The 19,043-nt window shown below is 42.5% G+C and overlaps 1 protein-coding gene across 9 annotated transcripts in view; it reads left to right on the top strand.

The window, feature by feature from the left end:
* LOC131688976 (teneurin-m) overlaps positions 1-18,637 on the top strand; it is a 573,241-nt gene extending 554,604 nt beyond the window's left edge. For all 9 annotated transcript variants that reach the window (XM_058973677.1, XM_058973678.1, XM_058973676.1 and 6 more), the window contains 2 exons: positions 11,366-16,202; positions 16,269-18,637. In XM_058973677.1, the coding sequence (XP_058829660.1) occupies positions 11,366-16,202; positions 16,269-17,015 (5,584 nt within the window). In that variant the 3' untranslated portion in view covers positions 17,016-18,637. The remainder of the gene's footprint in view (positions 1-11,365; positions 16,203-16,268) is intronic.
* The last annotated feature ends 406 nt before the right edge of the window (positions 18,638-19,043 follow it).

Below are 19,043 nucleotides of genomic sequence, written 5' to 3'. Positions count from 1 at the left end.
TTCACTAACAAAATTTAACGCAAAATATAAACTTCTCAACCTGATGAGAAAGCCGTACCTGTGGTTATTCCGTAACCAAAAGGAGAACATTGAATCATTACAATACATGAAAATAAAAAAAATTACATACTTGTCTATGCTGGCATCGCTGTTAATGTATTGAAGCTCACTTTCGAATGTCTTCACTTGTCAATTGATCTTTACGAGTCACGATTGTGTCCGTCTTGTTTTGCATCTACTTGTTCGTTGAGTGGGCTGTTTGTAGGTTTGGAGGAACTAGTTATACCATTTTTTTGACAGAGTATTCACGGCTGCTTGAACAGTAGTTACTGTGTGGTATCCACAGGCTGAAATATCTCACAGCGTCTCTGCAAAGAATTGACCCCCTGGATTTCTGTTCCCATGTCGTAAGAGGTGACTAACTAACATTCGACGGGATGAAGTATCTCAACCAAGAATTGACACACTGGAAACACAAGTTCTCAAGTCAAGGTGTTTCTCCGTACCGAGGACTGAATGGCTGGCAGGACTAAAACATGCCAGTCGTGCATGGAGTATCGTGGGTCTTACCCGTGCAGTGTTAAGTGAATCTCTGACACAGTGGACGTTTGTTTCTTCACAAATCGTGGAATGCAAATTATGGTCATGTCCCTAATAGTTATTTCAGGGTTCGCTATATCCATAAAGGAAACTTCTTTGTTAGAAAGCTAGTTAACCTTGTCTTCGTAGCTTCCAACAAAAAACAACATGACAAATCCACGTGAAATGCCTCATGCATGTATACTTGCGAATAATGCAATTGATGCATGTCTTATATCCGACGTCACAACACGCGATATTTGTGCTGTCACGGTCAATATGACTGTTGATAACATAAACAAGAAATACTTCTATTGTTCGGCATATTTGCCGCATAATGAATCATCACCTTCCGATGATTTCAAAAGGGTTGTATCATACTGTGGTAGAAATAGGTACCCCCTCATGACTGGCGGTAATGCAAATGCCCACCACATAATTTTGGGCAGCTCAGATATCAATTTGAAAGGCACCGAGTTGATGGAAACGTAAGTAGTAGAAATATACACATACTTAATGTAGGTAACCGCCCAACATTTGCACGAGCTGGCATAGAAGAGGTGTTAGATGTAACTCTCTGCTCTGACGATATTACACATGCATTGGCAGATCGTCCCATATCGTCATCCCAAATCTACGAACTGGGACCTCTACGAAGAGGGCTTCGCGACTAGTTTTCATCTTTCAACGATTGAGTTTCCAAGTGAATTGGGTGCCCTAGTAACAATTGAGGTTTTAAGACACTCTTGAAGCCCTTCTTAAAACTTAGTATGCACTTGTGGTGTGCTATAAAACCAGAAATGCTACTTGGGTGATGTCGTGGATAAAACAAACCCACTGATAGTAGCAGCATACCAAAAGGCTTGTCCGCCTCAAGCTATACGTGCTTCCAGAGGAACACCTTGGTGCAATACCGAATTTGTTCGACTCGAAAAGTTATGTAGAAGAGCTTGGAATCGTAAACGCAGGGACAGGGTTGGAAGCCTTTAAGTTAGCTCGCAAAAGCATACAGAAATGCACTTCGATCCTCTGAGCGAAGTGGTTGGCAAAGCCTCTACACAAATGTCTTAAGTTTCAACGAGACTAGTAGATTAAATAAGTTAATAACGGAAGACTTTCATGTCAATTAGATTAGAACTGCTAATGGTGAATACTCATCTGACTCAACCATCTTTTTGACACATACTTTACAAGAGCCGTAACTGATGACTGCCCCTGAATTATTTTCAGGTAGTTTTGATTCTTGGGCATTTGCTCGTAGAATTGTGAAAACCGAGTCGATCAAATGGACGAAGGATACGAACACTTCAAGCATATTATGAAAAAAGTTCTTACTTGTAGTATTGCAAAAGGATACATTCCATTAGCGTGGCGGGAAATAACTGTAAAATCCATTCGCAAAGGTGGCCATGTCACTTATGAGGAGACAAAGAGCATCAAACCGATCAGTCTGACCTCCTTCCTTCTCAAATCAGCGGAAAATTTAATCGACCACTATATTCAACATCCCTAAGTTTTGGCAGGCACTCGCTGCGTGCAATGCTATCAGCGTATATCAGCGGATGTTACGCAATGTTGTCTATAACAATGAAAAAGCTTTTTCACAATAGCAATCAAGTTTAGGAGTTTTTCTCGATATTGAAGGTGCTTTTGAGAACGTGTCGTTCGAATCCATTTTGAAAGCAGCACGTCGTCATGAAGTACCTTCATATGTCACGAACTGAATACACGCAATGCCTAGCAACCGACATCTATGCTAAAATAAGGAAACTGAGTATCTGCGGATGTCCTCAAGGTAGTGTGCTGTCACCACTTCTATGGAACCTTGTCACCGATGGTTTGATGAGGAAACTTAAGGAGCATGGATTTCCGACATACGGTTTCGCTGATAATTATCGTATAATGATCACCAGTATTTGCGTTAACACACTTTTAGATTTGATGCAACAAGCCTTATGTGTTGTTGAGCAATGGTGTCTACATGTTGGAGTACCAGTTAATCCAAATAAAACATCAATGGTGCTTTTCAAGCAACGAGGCATTACAACCTGAGCTCGTTCGTTGCAGTTCTTTGACTCTAAAATTATTGCCGCAGATCAAGTTAAGTACGTTGGGGTAATTCTTGACTCAGAACTTAATTGGACAGCTCACCAAATCAGCAAAGCTTGCATGGCATCGACCAATCTTGAGTACTCAAACCCAAGAACATTCAGTGAATGTATACAACAATTGTTAGACCAATACCGGCATACGGGTGCTTTTTTGATGGCAGAAGGGAGAATTCATGACAATCCAATCAAAGTTAAACCATCTTCAGAGGGTGGTTTTGATGGCGATGACACCTACTGCTGCTCTAGAGACACTCTTAAACTCTTAAAACTCTTAAAACAACTATATGTGTTTACTGGGCTCCGGAACTGTAACGCAATAGATCATGCCACTAGTCACACAAGACGGTGGCGCCAAATCGTGTAGCTGGATGGAGTGACAACTTGAAGAATACGTAGTTTGTTATACTGATGGATGTTTGTTGGAGGACCGAGTCGGTATTGGTGTCTATTGTCGTGAAATGAGATTAAACCAGTCACATTCGCTTGATAGATACCAAGTGTACCAAACAGAAATTTTGCGATTCTGTGTGGCGTACAATCGGCACTTCAACAGAGCATTTGGAGTAAAAGAATCTATTTTTGCTCTGACAGTCAGACTGTCGGCAGATTCGAGATCGAAATTAGTAATCGCATGTCAAACTCAAATCGAAGAACTTTCAAATACTATCTATACCTTCTATGGGTACCCGACCATTCCAGTATTACTGGAAATGAATGGGCGGACGAAATGACTAGAGCTGGCACTGCAACTGACTTCCTTAGTTCAGAACCAGTTCTACCACAGTCAATAAGTTGTATAAGGCGCAAAATTCGCACTTGAATTACATCCGAACATGCCATCCATCGACGTAGCTTACAAACTTGCGTTCAAACAAATTCCGGATGTGAGTCCGAAAATGTCAAAGAATTTGCTGCATTTTTTCAAGCACAACTTCAGTATTCTAGTCAAGGCACTGATTGGACATTACAAACTCAGTTATCACATAACTACTATTCTGGTTGCTGAGCATTATTCGTATGATCTTTGTGAATCCGTTTACGGAACTTCATATCATTTGATATGTAACTGCCCTGCAGTATTGCAATTGCGGATTTTTGGTTTTCCATACTCAAGAATATGCCATTATCCCTAACCCAGTGTGGTAAAGAGCTATAGAGTTTCGATCGATCTGCGAAATTTCTACGACCAAAGGGTTATAAACTGAACTATTGCTTTCAAAAAGTCACGGCGAAAGTTTGCAAACCTCAATCGGTTCAAGCCGAATTTGAATGATATAAAATAAAATATTTGTCAATCTGCTACGAATAGGTTTCGCACACTTTCGTAAAATTTACGATTTTTTCGAACATTTGATGAATATTTCGTAGACACTTTTATTTCGTGGTATCCACAACACGATTTTCGCAGGCTTACTACAAATGGTTCAACGAAATATGCGAAAGTCTTTCTAATATTTACAAGTACCTTTCGTAATACAAACGCTTTTTTACGAAGAATCAACAAGGACATTGATTGGGGTATGAGAGTCACAAAAAGTAGTTTTTTGAACCACAACCGGGTGGGTGTCATTGTCTCGAGCCTGATCCATTCGCTTACAAATGTCAGCCTGCTGGGCACAAGTCACGTGGAAAGCAGTATAGCAGGGATGCCAGCTGCACTAAATCCATGATCCCATTCCGTTCTGCTTAGTAATAAAACAACCCACCTACTACCCAGCTGCAGGAATCATTTCTATCGAACCGGTTGGTTAAAAAAATGCTGTATTGGCAAACCGTAGGCTCCACTAGGATTGGGACACAAAACATAGTTTACGAATCGATCTCCTTAACTCGAAAAATCTAGTTTTTCCATCAGCAGCTTAAAATATCGATAAAGTAAAATCGACTTTTCAAAATTCCCATTACTGCGAAAGATGTTCGTAAATATTACGAGCTTTTTCTGCTTTTCTGTCAAATAATTCTTGCTATTAACGAAATAGATCCGTCATCAACCCAAGAAATTTGTTGTGTACAATTTGTTTATCACGAACAAAAATACCGCAAATCATTCTAGTACTCAATACACGAAGAAGTTTATAAATTCATCGATAGTGTATTTTTCTATTCGCCTCTCGTTTCTTCTTTTGTAATATTCGGTCTATCCATTGAATTCACGTTTCGAGGATTTGGCACCGGCCACATCCTTACAGTCATCGGGGAAGGAAAGGCATGTTAGTGTAACGAACGCTGTTATGGAGACCGTGCATACCTATGCATCTCCACGTTTGCCACGTGAAGAAGCTTTAGTCAATAGAATGGGGTAAAGAGTTACGCAAATCTGGATTCACCTTGATAAGTGATACGATCTATGCAACTCTCAGACGTTGTATCATGTGTTTATTGCTCTGGGCAGTTTCTTGGAAATGCTCGGTATGTAAACAAAAGCAACTTCAGCTCCGGACTGCCGAAAGTCTGGACTGTTGCTTATGTTTAATTGTATCAAACGGTTTGTTAACGATTTTATTATTCTTTGCTTCTTCATTCCGGCGAAACACGACATTCTAAAAACAACAGTGTATCGAGACATTTGTCAAAATAGATATGCTAATACCTATGCGATTGAAGATATCGTAATACAAGTTTTATTTATCTTGTATAAACTTTGGTATTTATCAGCGCTAAGAAATTTCAAAGTTAGTTACCTCTTTTTGCTTGTATTTACCGAAACAAACGTTCAGGTTCACCGCCTTTCTCAGTCATTAATTTTCCAATTGACTGAAAGACTGAAATTTCATGCATGCAGAATCGAATGCTTGAGTGCAGTAATCTATATCGGGCGCACTTTTACTTAATAATCTCTCTCGGAGCTAGCATAGAAACAAAATTAAGTTTGCTTCGGACACCGAACATATCTGAAACTGAAGGCGCTGTGTCGGGAGAACGAATGACAAGGGAAACGAACCAATTATTTCATTCATCACGACAGGCATGATTTGAAATTCGTTTCACTTTCGAGTTCACGCAGGGATGTCAATTTTTTAAGCTCTGGTATTAATACAGCAAATAAAATAACAATTGGTGCCGATTGTTATGTTATTGTTATACGCGCGCGCTGTTAAGCTAACTGAAGCGCATTTTAAACGGTATAAAATAAGCACTACCGAAATACTTGAATCGCTAGCATTGTATGTCGAATATACTACATATGACACTAATTTTACGCTAATAACTATTGGATTGGAGACAATAAGAACGAAAAGAAACTAACTTGTCACTGTTTACGTTAGTAACCAAACTGTAACATTTTTATACATTTTAAGAAAAACAGTTAGCATGACAATCAATAAAATAGTGCAAAAACTACTTCAAAGCATATGAAAGTACTCAATACAATGAGAACAATCAATTTAACTGATTTAATGGACTAAAAGTAAGAAAAAAATATTATAATAAAACATATGTTCTTCGTGCTGATATGAATGCCGCAAGTTGGTAGCTGGTACTGCTTAATAACTAATATTTTGTTAAAAAATACAGCAGATATATTTTATTTTTGTGCGATTATCATAAAAACAGAATTTAACGTACCTAGTGTACATGGAAGGATTTATAGGTGCTATATAAGTAAAACAAATCCGTTTTGCCAAGTCTCTACCGATATAAACACTGTTTTAACTCTTCTCTGCTTCAATTCAGCTCGGTTTCCGTATCTTGACTTTTTAAATTATAAACAAGTATTACAATCAAAGTTTGGTTAAACGAGTATTTTTCTTTTTGAAGTTCTATTAGTATAACACTCAAACAAAGTGGTCAGTAATGCTCCCGATTGACTGAATCCGAGATGCCGAACCGTTCATTCTGTATAGCCAACTCGACAACTTAGCTCGTCGCAGAACGCCAGTTTTCCTTCAATTGTTTCTCGCTTCCAACAGTTTTTCGGTCTTCTTCAAGTTCCACTTGACTGTAGCCCAATATTTCTGGATTGGGCCACCAACACATTGCTGGCGGCATTCCACTTTTCCGTGATGACAGGATACTAAATCCGGACAAAACAGCACGGAGAAAACGTGTTGCTTCAGGAAAGGCAGCAGGCGTTTCATTCAGGCACTTGTTCACATAAATTGTCTGATTAAAGACCCAGGTTGCAATGAAAATGTCACTTTTCAAACCACAGTTACAGATTTCCTGCCATACCAGATATTTATTAGCGAGCTTCGACATGTTTCAAGCTTGAAAATATATGTCACCTTTCTCCATCCAGTTACCTTATGAAACTACCGCCGCGTCGATGTGTGGTTTTATGTATACGCGTTCAGATTATTCGTTTTCTTGCAATGCGCGAGCAAAGTTTTGATGCGTTGCTCCTCTTGCCTGGGCGCCACTTCTATAACTGAGAAGTACATGTCAAAAATAGAAGCATCATTCGGCATGCAAACATACCTACAAAATGAGGAGTGTTTTGGGTTTCTTTAAAGGCACGATTCACAGAAATATGTCAAGTTTAAGTCGACCAGATTTAAATCGTAGTACCCTTTAGTAGAGATTTTGCGCGACAAAGGTTACATATTTTTGAGGAAAGGTGCAGATTTTTGTGTTTTAAAGTCACAAAACAGTGTCGGCAGAACTTGCTTCAGTGAGAAGCCCAAGCAAATCAACAATTCAGTTTGGAATACATTTTAAACGAAAGCCATTATCTGTCCTTTCATGCCACGTCTTTGTCGATGAAGAAATAATAACGGCTTGAATACTGGATATCAAATGAATATATTTACAAGTTTTAACCCCCAGCAGATTTCACCTCAATGTCATGACGATGTGCACTCAGTGCACTGTGCGGCTTTCTGAGAGTTCATGGTACAGGGTGTGATATACATTTTCGTGAAACTTAGCTCGAATGGAAATGATTACACACTTCAAACAGAATAAACAGCGGCAACACTGCTCATGCCAGATTTTTCCACACGTGTTTGCAGTTTATGATGAAGTCCAAGAAATAGCCATGATGGCCACTAAATTTACTTAAAGTTTGTTATAATTTGCTTACGACCAGCTACCCAAAATGGACGGCCCATGTGTGGGTTTCCCTCACGTCCGGACCACCAAACGGCCCAAAATGTAGTGTCATGCATATATTACCAAAGGTGCAAGAGATGTCAGGGAAACTGTGCAGACTTACCCGATGCTTGACTTGGATTGCTCTCGAGGTAGCGCCATTTGCGTCGTCGACCGTCGCTCGAGATCCGGCAGGACGTGCTGCGACTTTACTGCGAGAGTTTGCTGCATTTAATACCGTGCTGATCTTTATGCCTGCGTATACGCGGACGAGTGTTCTACCCTTACACTTCTCGAACGTCTTTGGCCAATCGCGCTGGTCGGGCAACAGGGCCGCACTTTCACTTCTTTGGTTTTCACTGATCGCGTTACGGTCACGTCCGTGCTTTCGCACAGTCAGACATGGTAATGTACACGTCGCGCAACAGCACACCGGGACCTGTTTGTGTCAGCTGGCACCTTTCTCCATCGACACAAGCACGCGGTTTCACAACAGCCACTTTTTCCACGGATTCTCTTACGGATACGTCTTTACTTTCGCTCAGCCAGGAAGCTAAAAGTTCACGTCGCGGACTTTCACACCGGTACCGGATTGCACCCACTGGCAAGCTCCCTTTTTATCGACACTACCACGCGGTTTGACTTCCGATACCTTAATTTTCAGGGATCGCGTTGCGGACACGTCCGCTTTCTCGCAGTCCGGAAAACATCAAGTTCACGTCTCGCACTTTCACGCCGAGACCTGATTTTACCAGCAGGTTCCTCTTCCGTCGATACAACCAAGCGGTTTCACTGCGGCCACCCTTTATTTCACTTTCGCACAAACCGGAATCACGAGGCTCGCGTAGCGCATTTTCACGCCGCCAGGAAAAGAAGAGTCTTCCACCGACAACACAGTTCTTTTCCGCTTTTTTCCTCTTTTTCGTTGACGTTTTCGAATCAATGTTGCCAACCGTTGACTTTGGCGCGTAGTGTTCATTTAGGGACCATTCATAAATTACGTAACGCAAAAATTGCCCAAAATTGACCCCCCCCCTCCCCCTATGTAACAAATTGTCACAAATTTTTCCATCCCCCCCTCCCCTGTTACGTAACAAATTCCAAGAAAAAAATTTTTTTCTTCGATGAAAACATGTTACGTAACGATCTAGTTAACACCCCCTCCCCCCTATGTCACAACTTGTCACAACTTGTCGTACCCCCTCCCCCCCCCCCTAAAAGCGTTACGTAATTTATGAATGGTCCCTTACCTTCAGTCATGATTTCTGTGGCTGCGTACTTGCACGTTCCCTGTAAATACCTCATATTGCACCAAATTTAACTTAAATAATTACTAACGTAACAAGTTCATACGACACCCTACTGAAAGTGTGCATTTCATCATGGTGCGAAAAATTGCTGGTGAAATGTTCAATACGGTTAAAATAGAACAATTAAGTTTTTCGTTTGTTATTATAAAATAACTGAAACACCGACATGATCGAAACTTGTACAATATTTTTTAAAAAGTCAATGTGAGGTGAAATTAAAGGATATGAGTTTAATCTTTTTTCCTGCTTAAATTCTGGTTCAGCGAAATCACTCTTGAATGTATTGGCCGAAAAGGGTAATAAGAGGTAATAAAGAGGTAATAACACTCACCAGAAGCATCGTCCCAGAACCGCATCCCCCGGGTGGGGCTCCAGAAGCAAAAATTTAGGGAAACACACCTAAAATAAAATTTAAAAAAAAATGAATTTAAAAAGTATAGCGAATTTACTTTAACATGGTATTGTCTCAAGGTTCAACTGAGAAAACCTCGAAAGGTGGCCATCTTTGAAAATGAAAAGCAGTTCTTTTCTACACCGTTGGTAAAATCTGCATGAAAATTAATCAGTAGTTCTCTACCAACGCCCCGAATACACTGAATGAGTTTCTTGAAGATTGTGTGAAGGGTAGTGAAAAAATGCGGAAAAAATGCGACTTTTCGTTTTCAAAGATGGCCGCTTTTTGAGGCTGAGAAAACCATAAATATTCACGTGGCTATTAGTAGTAAGTCACAGGATCATGTGATAAAATGTGCGTGTATATAACTGAGTTTTTATAATGGAACATTAATACCTTGTCAGGACACTATTTTTTTCTTCCAATGCCGGATGCCTATTGGACAGGGGTTGCGTCCCCTCGAGTCTTGATAGATAAAGAACCTTCTCCATGGTCACTTCAAGATTTCTTCGACGCGATGGTTTCGTTCCTTTGTAACCAGCCTAGTCCTTTTCCGGACGCCCCCATTTAACATTTTGCTGCAAATATTCACATCAGACCAAAAATTGACGGAGCGAAAATTTTACGGGTATTGTAACGATATCTGCTGCGATCCTGGAACTGGAATAAACCTAGAAAGAAATTTCAATTTTCAGCTTCACGCTTGGTTTTCCTTATCAAGGATTTTTTTAATTATTGATTCACAAACGTTTTTCTGACATATTCACGGAAAAAAATGTCCAGTCCGTGGGTTAAAATTTGCAGTAGAGATGCCGTTAATAAGTTAAGCATAACATATGAGTCTAAAAGAAAGACTAGAACTAAAGAGAAGAAAACATCTTCAATTGTGATTGAACGAAGAAGAAATATTGGTTGATCTCCGATTTTAATCGTATTTGTTTTTTGGTTACATTACGGCATTTCCATTTCTCACATTACACTACACCGGTATAGTCGGTGTTACACGCTTTCAAACTTTGGAGTAATGAGTTTTTATCACGCTACACCGGTGCGGAAACTATGAAAACAAAAACACTATTAGTAATGAAATAAAATTCGCAAACATGTAAATACCTGGTTTTGAAGCGTAAACATTCATTCGCGGAATTATTTGCTGCAAGCAGAAGGACAACCTTTCTACCGTAAGTGATACGAAACTTCTACGTTGAGCGTGTTACTCTTTCACTTCGTAAACAATTTTTTCCCAACTTTCTAATTACGAATCTGCAGAAACCATGACATCTCCTACCGTCACCTCACATTTCCCGATGCAGCGCCTGCTTCGATGGTTATGGTTAAAATTCGTAAACACGGTAAACATCGACCCGCAATCTGTGGTGCATCTGTGACAATATTACCGATATCAATCTAGCGCTACAACAGTTTGTACTGTAGTTCACAAAATAAAACATTCAACGTTTTTTACTAATTAACTATTATTTATGCATGATTTATTCATATTTTATTTTCTTTCGCGAGTTACACGCTCACATACACACACGTACAAAAATGCAAACGGGTGCATCATCCTAAAAACAAAATGAAAAACAATCCACTTTAAATATATGTGAAAACCTACATGCTTCCTCCCGCCCCCCTCGCGGAACTCATCCGGCGATCCCGATACCACCCGACAAAAAACAAATCATTCATCCATGTGTAGTCGTTCTGTGTCCGTTGTGAAATTTTCTGTGCTTCTCCAACTGGTTAAAGCTGTTTTCAATTTTTTGTTTTGCCAGAAAAAAATATTTGTTCTCGGTTAAATCCGTGTAGAGCTGAACAGAGCGTGTGCATGTGTCGAGAGTGTGATAATTTTTTCCAGGATGACAACATAAAAACATTATTCTGCAATTATGCTCAATTTGGTTTTTTTTTCTTTCTCTTCTTCCCTTCCCAAACAGCCGATCGGCCGTCATCCGCGGGCGCGTCGTAACATCTCTGCAGATGGGACTGGTGGGTGTACGAGTGAGCACATCGACACCCCTGGAAGGATTCACCCTGACCCGTGACGACGGTTGGTTCGATCTGATGGTTAACGGAGGTGGCGCCATCACGCTGCAGTTCGGTAGATCACCGTTCCGGCCGCAAACACGCATCGTTCAGGTTCCCTGGAACGAGGTCGTCATCATCGATACCGTTGTGATGTCAACGTTGGACGATAAGGAGAAAACGGGATCACCACATACCTGTTTCTCGCATGATTACGATTCGATGAAACCGGTAGTGTTGGCTACCTGGAAGCATGGCTTCCAGGGTGCTTGTCCCGATCGTAGTGCCATTCTGGCGGAATCTCAAGTCGTTCAGGAATCGTTATCGATTCCTGGAACTGGTTTAAATCTCGTTTACCATAGCAGTAGAGCAGCTGGCTATTTATCCACCATTAAACTACAGCTGACCCCTGACAACATTCCACAAACTCTGAAATTAATCCATCTACGAATTACTATCGAGGGAATCCTTTTCGAACGAATCTTCGAAGCTGACCCTGGAATCAAATTTACCTACCCTTGGAATCGACTAAACATCTACCGTCAGCGAGTGTACGGTATAACGACTGCCGTGGTCAAAGTAGGCTATCAGTACACCGACTGCAAAGACATTATCTGGGACGTACAGACAACGAAGCTGAGCGGCCATGATATGAGCATCTCCGAAGTAGGCGGGTGGAATCTTGATATTCACCATCGCTACAACTTCCACGAAGGAATCCTACAGAAAGGGGACGGATCGAACATCTATTTGAAACATAAACCACGTGTTATCTTGACAATCATGGGTGATGGACATCAACGTCCGCTGGACTGTGCCGATTGTAATGGGGTCGCTTCCAAACAGCGACTGTTGGCCCCGGTTGCCCTAGCTGCAGCTCCCGATGGTAGTCTCTATGTTGGCGATTTCAACTACATCCGTCGGATCATGATCGATGGTACTGTAAAAACAGTGGTCAAACTTAATGCAACACGTGTTTCCTATCGGTATCATATGGCTCTCAGTCCACTGGACGGATCGTTGTACATTTCCGACCCGGAATCGCATCAAATCATTAAAGTTAAGAACAAGGATGATTCTCACGATCCGGAACACAACTGGGAACCGGTGGTTGGTAGTGGCGAACGATGTCTGCCCGGAGATGAGGCTCACTGTGGAGATGGTGGATTAGCCCGCGACGCCAAGTTAGCCTATCCGAAAGGAGTTGCGATCTCGTCCGATAACGTACTCTTCTTTGCCGATGGCACAAACATTCGTATGGTCGATCGCGACGGCATCATCAGCACTCTGATCGGTAATCACATGCACAAATCCCACTGGAAACCGGTCCCATGCGAAGGAACGCTTAAAATCGAAGAAATGCACCTTCGCTGGCCAACAGAACTTACCATCAATCCGCTGGATGACACCCTGCATATCATCGACGATCATATGATCCTTCGCATGACCCCGGATGGACGTGTTCGAGTGATCGCCGGTCGTCCACTACACTGTTCATCAGCCACACCTGCGACTTTCGATTCAGATCTTGCCGCACACGCCACTCTCGTGATGCCACAAAGCATCGCCTTCGCACCGTCCGGTGATCTGTATGTCGCAGAAAGCGACTCACAGCGTATCAACCGTATCCGGGTGATCGGTACCGACGGAAAGATAGCCGCCTATGCTGGAGCCGAATCTAAGTGCAACTGCTTGGAACGCGGTTGCGACTGCTACGAAGCCGATCACTACCTAGCAATCAGTGCCAAATTCAACACGATCTCGGCCATCACCGTCACTCCGGACGGACATGTACACATCGCCGACCAGGCCAATTATCGCATTCGTTCGGTAATCTCAAGTCTTCCAGAGGCAGGCACTTCCAAAGAGTACGAAATCTATGCTCCTAACGCCCAGGAAATCTATGTGTTCAACCGTTTCGGTCAGCATATCGCTACCAAGAACATCATGACCGGTGAAACGACCTATAGCTTCCTGTACAATGTAAACACTTCGAACGGTAAGCTCAGCACGGTTACGGACGCCGCCGGTAATAAGGTTTTTCTACTTCGCGACTACACCTCCCAGGTGAACTCGATCGAGAACACCAAGGGCCAGAAGTGTCGTCTTCGGATGACCCGCATGAAGATGCTGCATGAGCTGAGCACTCCGGACAATTACAACGTGACCTTTGATTACCACGGACCGACGGGACTGTTGAAAACGAAGCTGGATTCGACGGGTCGTTCGTACGTCTACAATTACGACGAGTTCGGTCGTCTTACATCGGCCGTTACCCCGACGGGGAAAGTGATCGATCTGACGTTTGATTTGAGCGTGAAAGGAGCTACCGTTAAGGTGATGGAGAATTCTCAACGTGAGGTATCCATGTTGATTCAGGGATCTTCGGTGGTGTCCCGAGTTGGGGAAGCCGCCACCAAGACTACGGTACTGGTTGACGGTGGAACTACGAGTGTGGCTCCTTGGGGCAATACGGTTTCGGTGGAATCCGTTCCGTATATTTTGCTGGCCGAAATTGATCCGTTGCTAGGTGAGAGTTACCCGGTACCGTCGAAACAGCGAACGGAGATCAATGGAGATTTGTCGAATCGATTCGAGTGGCGGTATTTTATACGGCACGTTCCGGTACGGGGTAAGAATTCCCGGGCTTTGACTCAGGTTGGGCGGAAGTTGCGTGTGAACGGGGAGAATCTGCTGACGTTCGAGTATGAGAAGGATAGTTCTTCGATCACGGTTTCGGTGGATGATAAAACGGAACTGCTGAATGTTACGTATGATAAGTCGTCCCGGCCGGTGGCCTATCGGCCACAGTCTGGTGAGTACGCGGATGTGGATTTGGAGTATGATCGTTTCGGACGGTTGATTTCTTGGAAGTGGGGTAATTTGAAGGAGGAGTACACGTTTGATCGTGCCGGAAGGTTGAACGAGATCAAGTACGGTGACGGAAGCTCGATTGTTTACGCTTTTAAGGATATGTTTAGTAGTTTGCCGTTGAAGGTGACGACACCTCGCCGGTCGGATTATCTGCTACAGTACGATGACGCGGGAGCGTTGCAATCGTTGACAACTCCGAGAGGTCACATTCATGCATTTTCACTGCAGACGTCGTTAGGATTCTTTAAGTATCAGTACTTCTCGCCAATTAATCGGCATCCGTTTGAGATTCTGTACAATGACGATGGACAGATTTTGGCTAAGATTCATCCTCATCAGTCCGGGAAGGTGGCTTTCGTGTACGATAATGCGGGACGGTTGGGAACGATTCTGGCCGGATTGTCGTCTACACAGTACACGTATCAGGAGAGTACCAGTTTGGTGAAGATGGTTGACGTGCTGGAGCCCGGTTTTGAGCTGCGACGGGAGTTTAAGTATCACGCTGGAGTGATGAAGGATGAGAAGCTGATGTTTGGTTCGAAGAGTGCCCTGGCTTCGGCCCATTTCAAATATCAGTACGATGGCAATGCAAGATTGAGCGGAATCGAGATGGATATTGACGGGAAGGATTTGCCGATTATGCGATTCAAGTACGGTCAGAGTCTGGGAACGCTGGATGCGATCAGTGATCTGAGGATCACCAGGAATGCTTTTAACAGGACGGTGGTTCAGGATACCTCGAAGCAGTTCTTCACGATCACCGATTTTGACGAGCATGGACGGGTGAAGAGCGTACTGATCAATATTAAGTCGTTTGATGTTTATCGGTTGGAGCTGGACTACGATTTGAGGAACCGAATCAAGACGCATAAGGTGATGGTGGGACGGGTGACTTCGCTGGATAAGGTGAACTATAATGCCGATGGACATGTGAGCGAGGTGGTCGGAACCAATAGCTGGAAGTATCTGTATGATGAGAATGGAAATATTATTAGTATTATGGAGCAAGGCGATAAGACAAACTTGGGATACGATACGGGCGATCGAGTGGTTCAGATAGGAGATGTGGAGTTCAATAGCTACGATGCTCGTGGTTACGTTGTTCGCAGAGGAGAACAAAAGTACCGCTACAACAATCGAGGACAGATGATTCATGCGTTGGAAAGGGATCGCTTCCAGACTTGGTACTTCTACGACGACATGGGTCGTTTAGTTGCTAGCCACAACGAGAAGGGAAATGTGACGCAGTACTTCTACGCCAACATCAACTCACCTGAATTGATCACCCACATCCACTATCCGAAGGTACCGAAGACGTTCCGCTTCCTGTACGACGATCGCGACATGCTGGTAGCTGTCGAAACGGGTGAACAGCGATACTACGTCGCTACCGATCAGAATGGATCGCCGATCGCTTTCTTCGACGTCAATGGAAATATCGTGAAGGAGATTCGTCGTACTCCGTTCGGTAAGGTCGTCAAGGATTCGAATCCGGACTTTTTCGTACCGATCGATTTCCACGGGGGACTACTTGATCCGAACACCCGGCTAGTGTACGCGGAGAAGCGACTGTACGATACCACGGTGGGTCAGTGGATGACTCCGTCCTGGGAACAGCTGGCAACCGAAATGCGACTACACACCGATGTTTTCATCTACCGATTCCACAACAACGACCCGATCAATCGGAAGGAACCGATGAACTATATGAACGATCTGAAGTCTTGGCTGCGACTGTTCGGCTACGATGTGACCAAGATGCAAGGTTCCAAGTACACGAAGGATATGATCTACAAACCGAATGCTATGATCAAGTCGCCCCAGCTGGCGCCCGACTTTGGCGTTATGTCCGGATTGCAGTGTATCGTTGAAAAGGTAGGTTTTCTTTTTGAGTTCAATTGATCTTTTTCTTGGAATTACTTTATTTGATCGTTTTCACAGGTTGACGAGAAATTCTCTGACTTTGGCTTCGTACCGAAGCCACTGCTGAAGATGGAGCTGAAGACAAGAAATCTGCTACCACGGGTTGCCTATCGGCGGGGAGTTTTTGGGGAAGGTGTCCTGATCTCCCGTATAGATGGCCGCGCCCTCGTCAGCGTGGTTGACGGTTCGAACAGTGTCGTTCAGGATGTCGTCTCGTCCGTGTTCAACAGTTCCTACTTCCTGGATCTACACTTCAGCATTCACGATCAGGACGTGTTCTACTTCGTCAAGGATAACATCATGAAGCTGCGAGATGACACGGAAGAACTGCGCCGACTCGGTGGAATGTTCAATATCTCAACGCACGAAATCAACGATCATGCGGGAGTTAATGGGAAGGAGCTTCGCCTGCACGGTCCGGATGCGGTTGTGATCATCAAGTACGGCGTGGATCCCGAACAGGAGCGACATCGTATACTGAAGCATGCCCACAAGCGTGCCGTGGAGAGGGCTTGGGAACTGGAGAAACAGCTGGTTGCGGCCGGTTTCCAGGGACGAGGCGATTGGACCGAAGAGGAAAAGGAAGAACTTACCTCGCACGGTGACGTCGATGGTTGGGTCGGTGTCGACATTCACAGCATACACAAGTATCCCCAGTTGGCGGACGATCCGGGGAATGTGGCGTTCCAGCGGGACTCGAAACGGAAACGACGGAAGAGCGGAAACCACAAAACCTTGCGACAGCATAGGCACGAAAGCTCGTGAAATAGTAGTACTATGCCAGCGTAATCTATCCGATCTGTGAAGCTTTCCAAAACAAATAAGAAAACAGAAGAAAAAAAGTTAAAGAAATCAAGTAAATTTCAAAGAATGCTCTCTCGCTCTTTTAAGGAAAAATCTTTCTCCGAGAACTGATTTGAAGGAAGAGAAGTAAATATTAGAAGTATTGTGATACATAGATTTATTTTGGATTATTTTCATAGGGTTAAATGAAAAAAAATTAAAGATGATAGGAGGGAAAAGGTAACCGTGACAAGTTTTCTACACTTGAAGAAGCTCTTTCTCATTCGAGTCGAAACGTATAGAAGAATGATAATATCAGCAGAGAATAAGGGAACCCACACTGAGAATGTTGCTCCCGTCAAAGAAACGAAAAAAAACAGACAACATATTTTTATAGAAGAAGGCTAAAAACCCGTGCACACCTAACCAACCCCATCAGCAGAAAACAATAATCTATTGATTCAGAAACGCTACAAAACGTAAACGTAGAAAAAAGTATGGTTTCCGCCATGTTGTGAATGCATTTTAATTTCCAATCGACAACACCGACCCGTCATCATCGTCACCATCATTATCATCACAAACGTCAAACAATAACCGATAACTGTTAGAGAAATTGTGCAACCAAAATAAGTAAAAAAAAAGAAGCAAATGTAATCATAAATCTATACGCTAAATCAAAAATGTCACCCCCGAAACTCTCACACACACACATAAACATCCATCATTCGTAGAGCAGAGGTAAAACATAAATATTATCATTTTATATATTTTACAGACAGAAGGATGAGAAGGTAGACGACAAGAGAAGAGCAACAGAAAAAAAACTTATAAATAGAGAAGGATGTAGTTAATTAGATGACAATTAAATGTGAAAATTGTGAATGTCTTTTAGCAGATAAGGAAGCCGTAAATTTTAAGAGGAAAAAAATGCGACATAAAAAGCAGTAGAATATGGAAATTTGCAAAAAAAACAAATACACACACAGCAGCAGCAGCAGCGCAAAGTAGAAATGAGAAATGAAAAACAAACAGAATTTGGTGTTGTGCAAACAGTGCCATTCAAACTAGTCGATATGTCTTCACGGACAAGCAAAACAAATAAAAACTTGAAAGTAAAACACAACTTTAACCGGAGACAACTCAGAACATGGTCGTGGAGATATTTTTACAAACGAAATCTTTATGATATTCAGCAAGATGACAAAAACAAAACAGAAAAAAAACCGAGAACTGACTGAGAGAAACACAAACGTGTGGAAAAAGTGAAGAAGGGAAGAAAATGAAACAAAAACAAAAACGGTGCCATATATAGAAGGGAATGAAGCAGACAACCCGGAAGCGGTTAAGTGCGATGCGTTTATTGTTGATGGGAACGATGAGTAAATATCTTAATTCGTAGGTGACAACTGTACAGTAATTAGTCTTTAGCGATAACACAAGAGCAGACAGATAGACGAAGCGATATTATAGTGAAATCTTCTTCTTCTGCTAAATTTTACTGGTTTTACCACTAGTTATGTTGGCAGCAGTGCACGTGCAGTAGGCTGTGACCTGCCGCCCGACTAGATGAATCTATATAACAAACAAAAACAAACATAAACGTGCGCGTGTATTAATGGAATGGCCCCGATAGCGGGCCAGTGCATTTATTGCCGATTTTATTTTCGATTCAGAATCGAGCTTATAGCAAATGGGCAAAATTATTGACCATTCTTTCGTCGATTTGATCACTGCATGAAAGGAAAATATGCTAGATCACATACAAAAATCCGTCTTGCTTCCTGATTTTAAACTGAAATTTAAAACAAACTAGCGACTGCCGAATAAATGAAACGAAGAAAACAACTCAAATGGTTGACTCAAAAAGTAAACATGAAATCGAACGAAACGTAAAAGCGGCAATTCTCTCTATTCTCTTGGCTTCTACAGGGTATTATATAAAAACAGACACAGAGAGCAGAAATAATAAGAAAATACAAACGAAATAGTCAAAGCCACAGATCGAAC

The sequence above is a fragment of the Topomyia yanbarensis genome, chromosome 3 (genome assembly GCF_030247195.1).
Source record: "Topomyia yanbarensis strain Yona2022 chromosome 3, ASM3024719v1, whole genome shotgun sequence".
In the NCBI taxonomy this organism is placed as follows: Eukaryota; Metazoa; Arthropoda; class Insecta; order Diptera; family Culicidae; genus Topomyia; species Topomyia yanbarensis.
The sequence above is the reverse complement of the archived record's forward strand: the minus strand, read 5'-3'. Positions and strand labels throughout refer to the sequence as shown.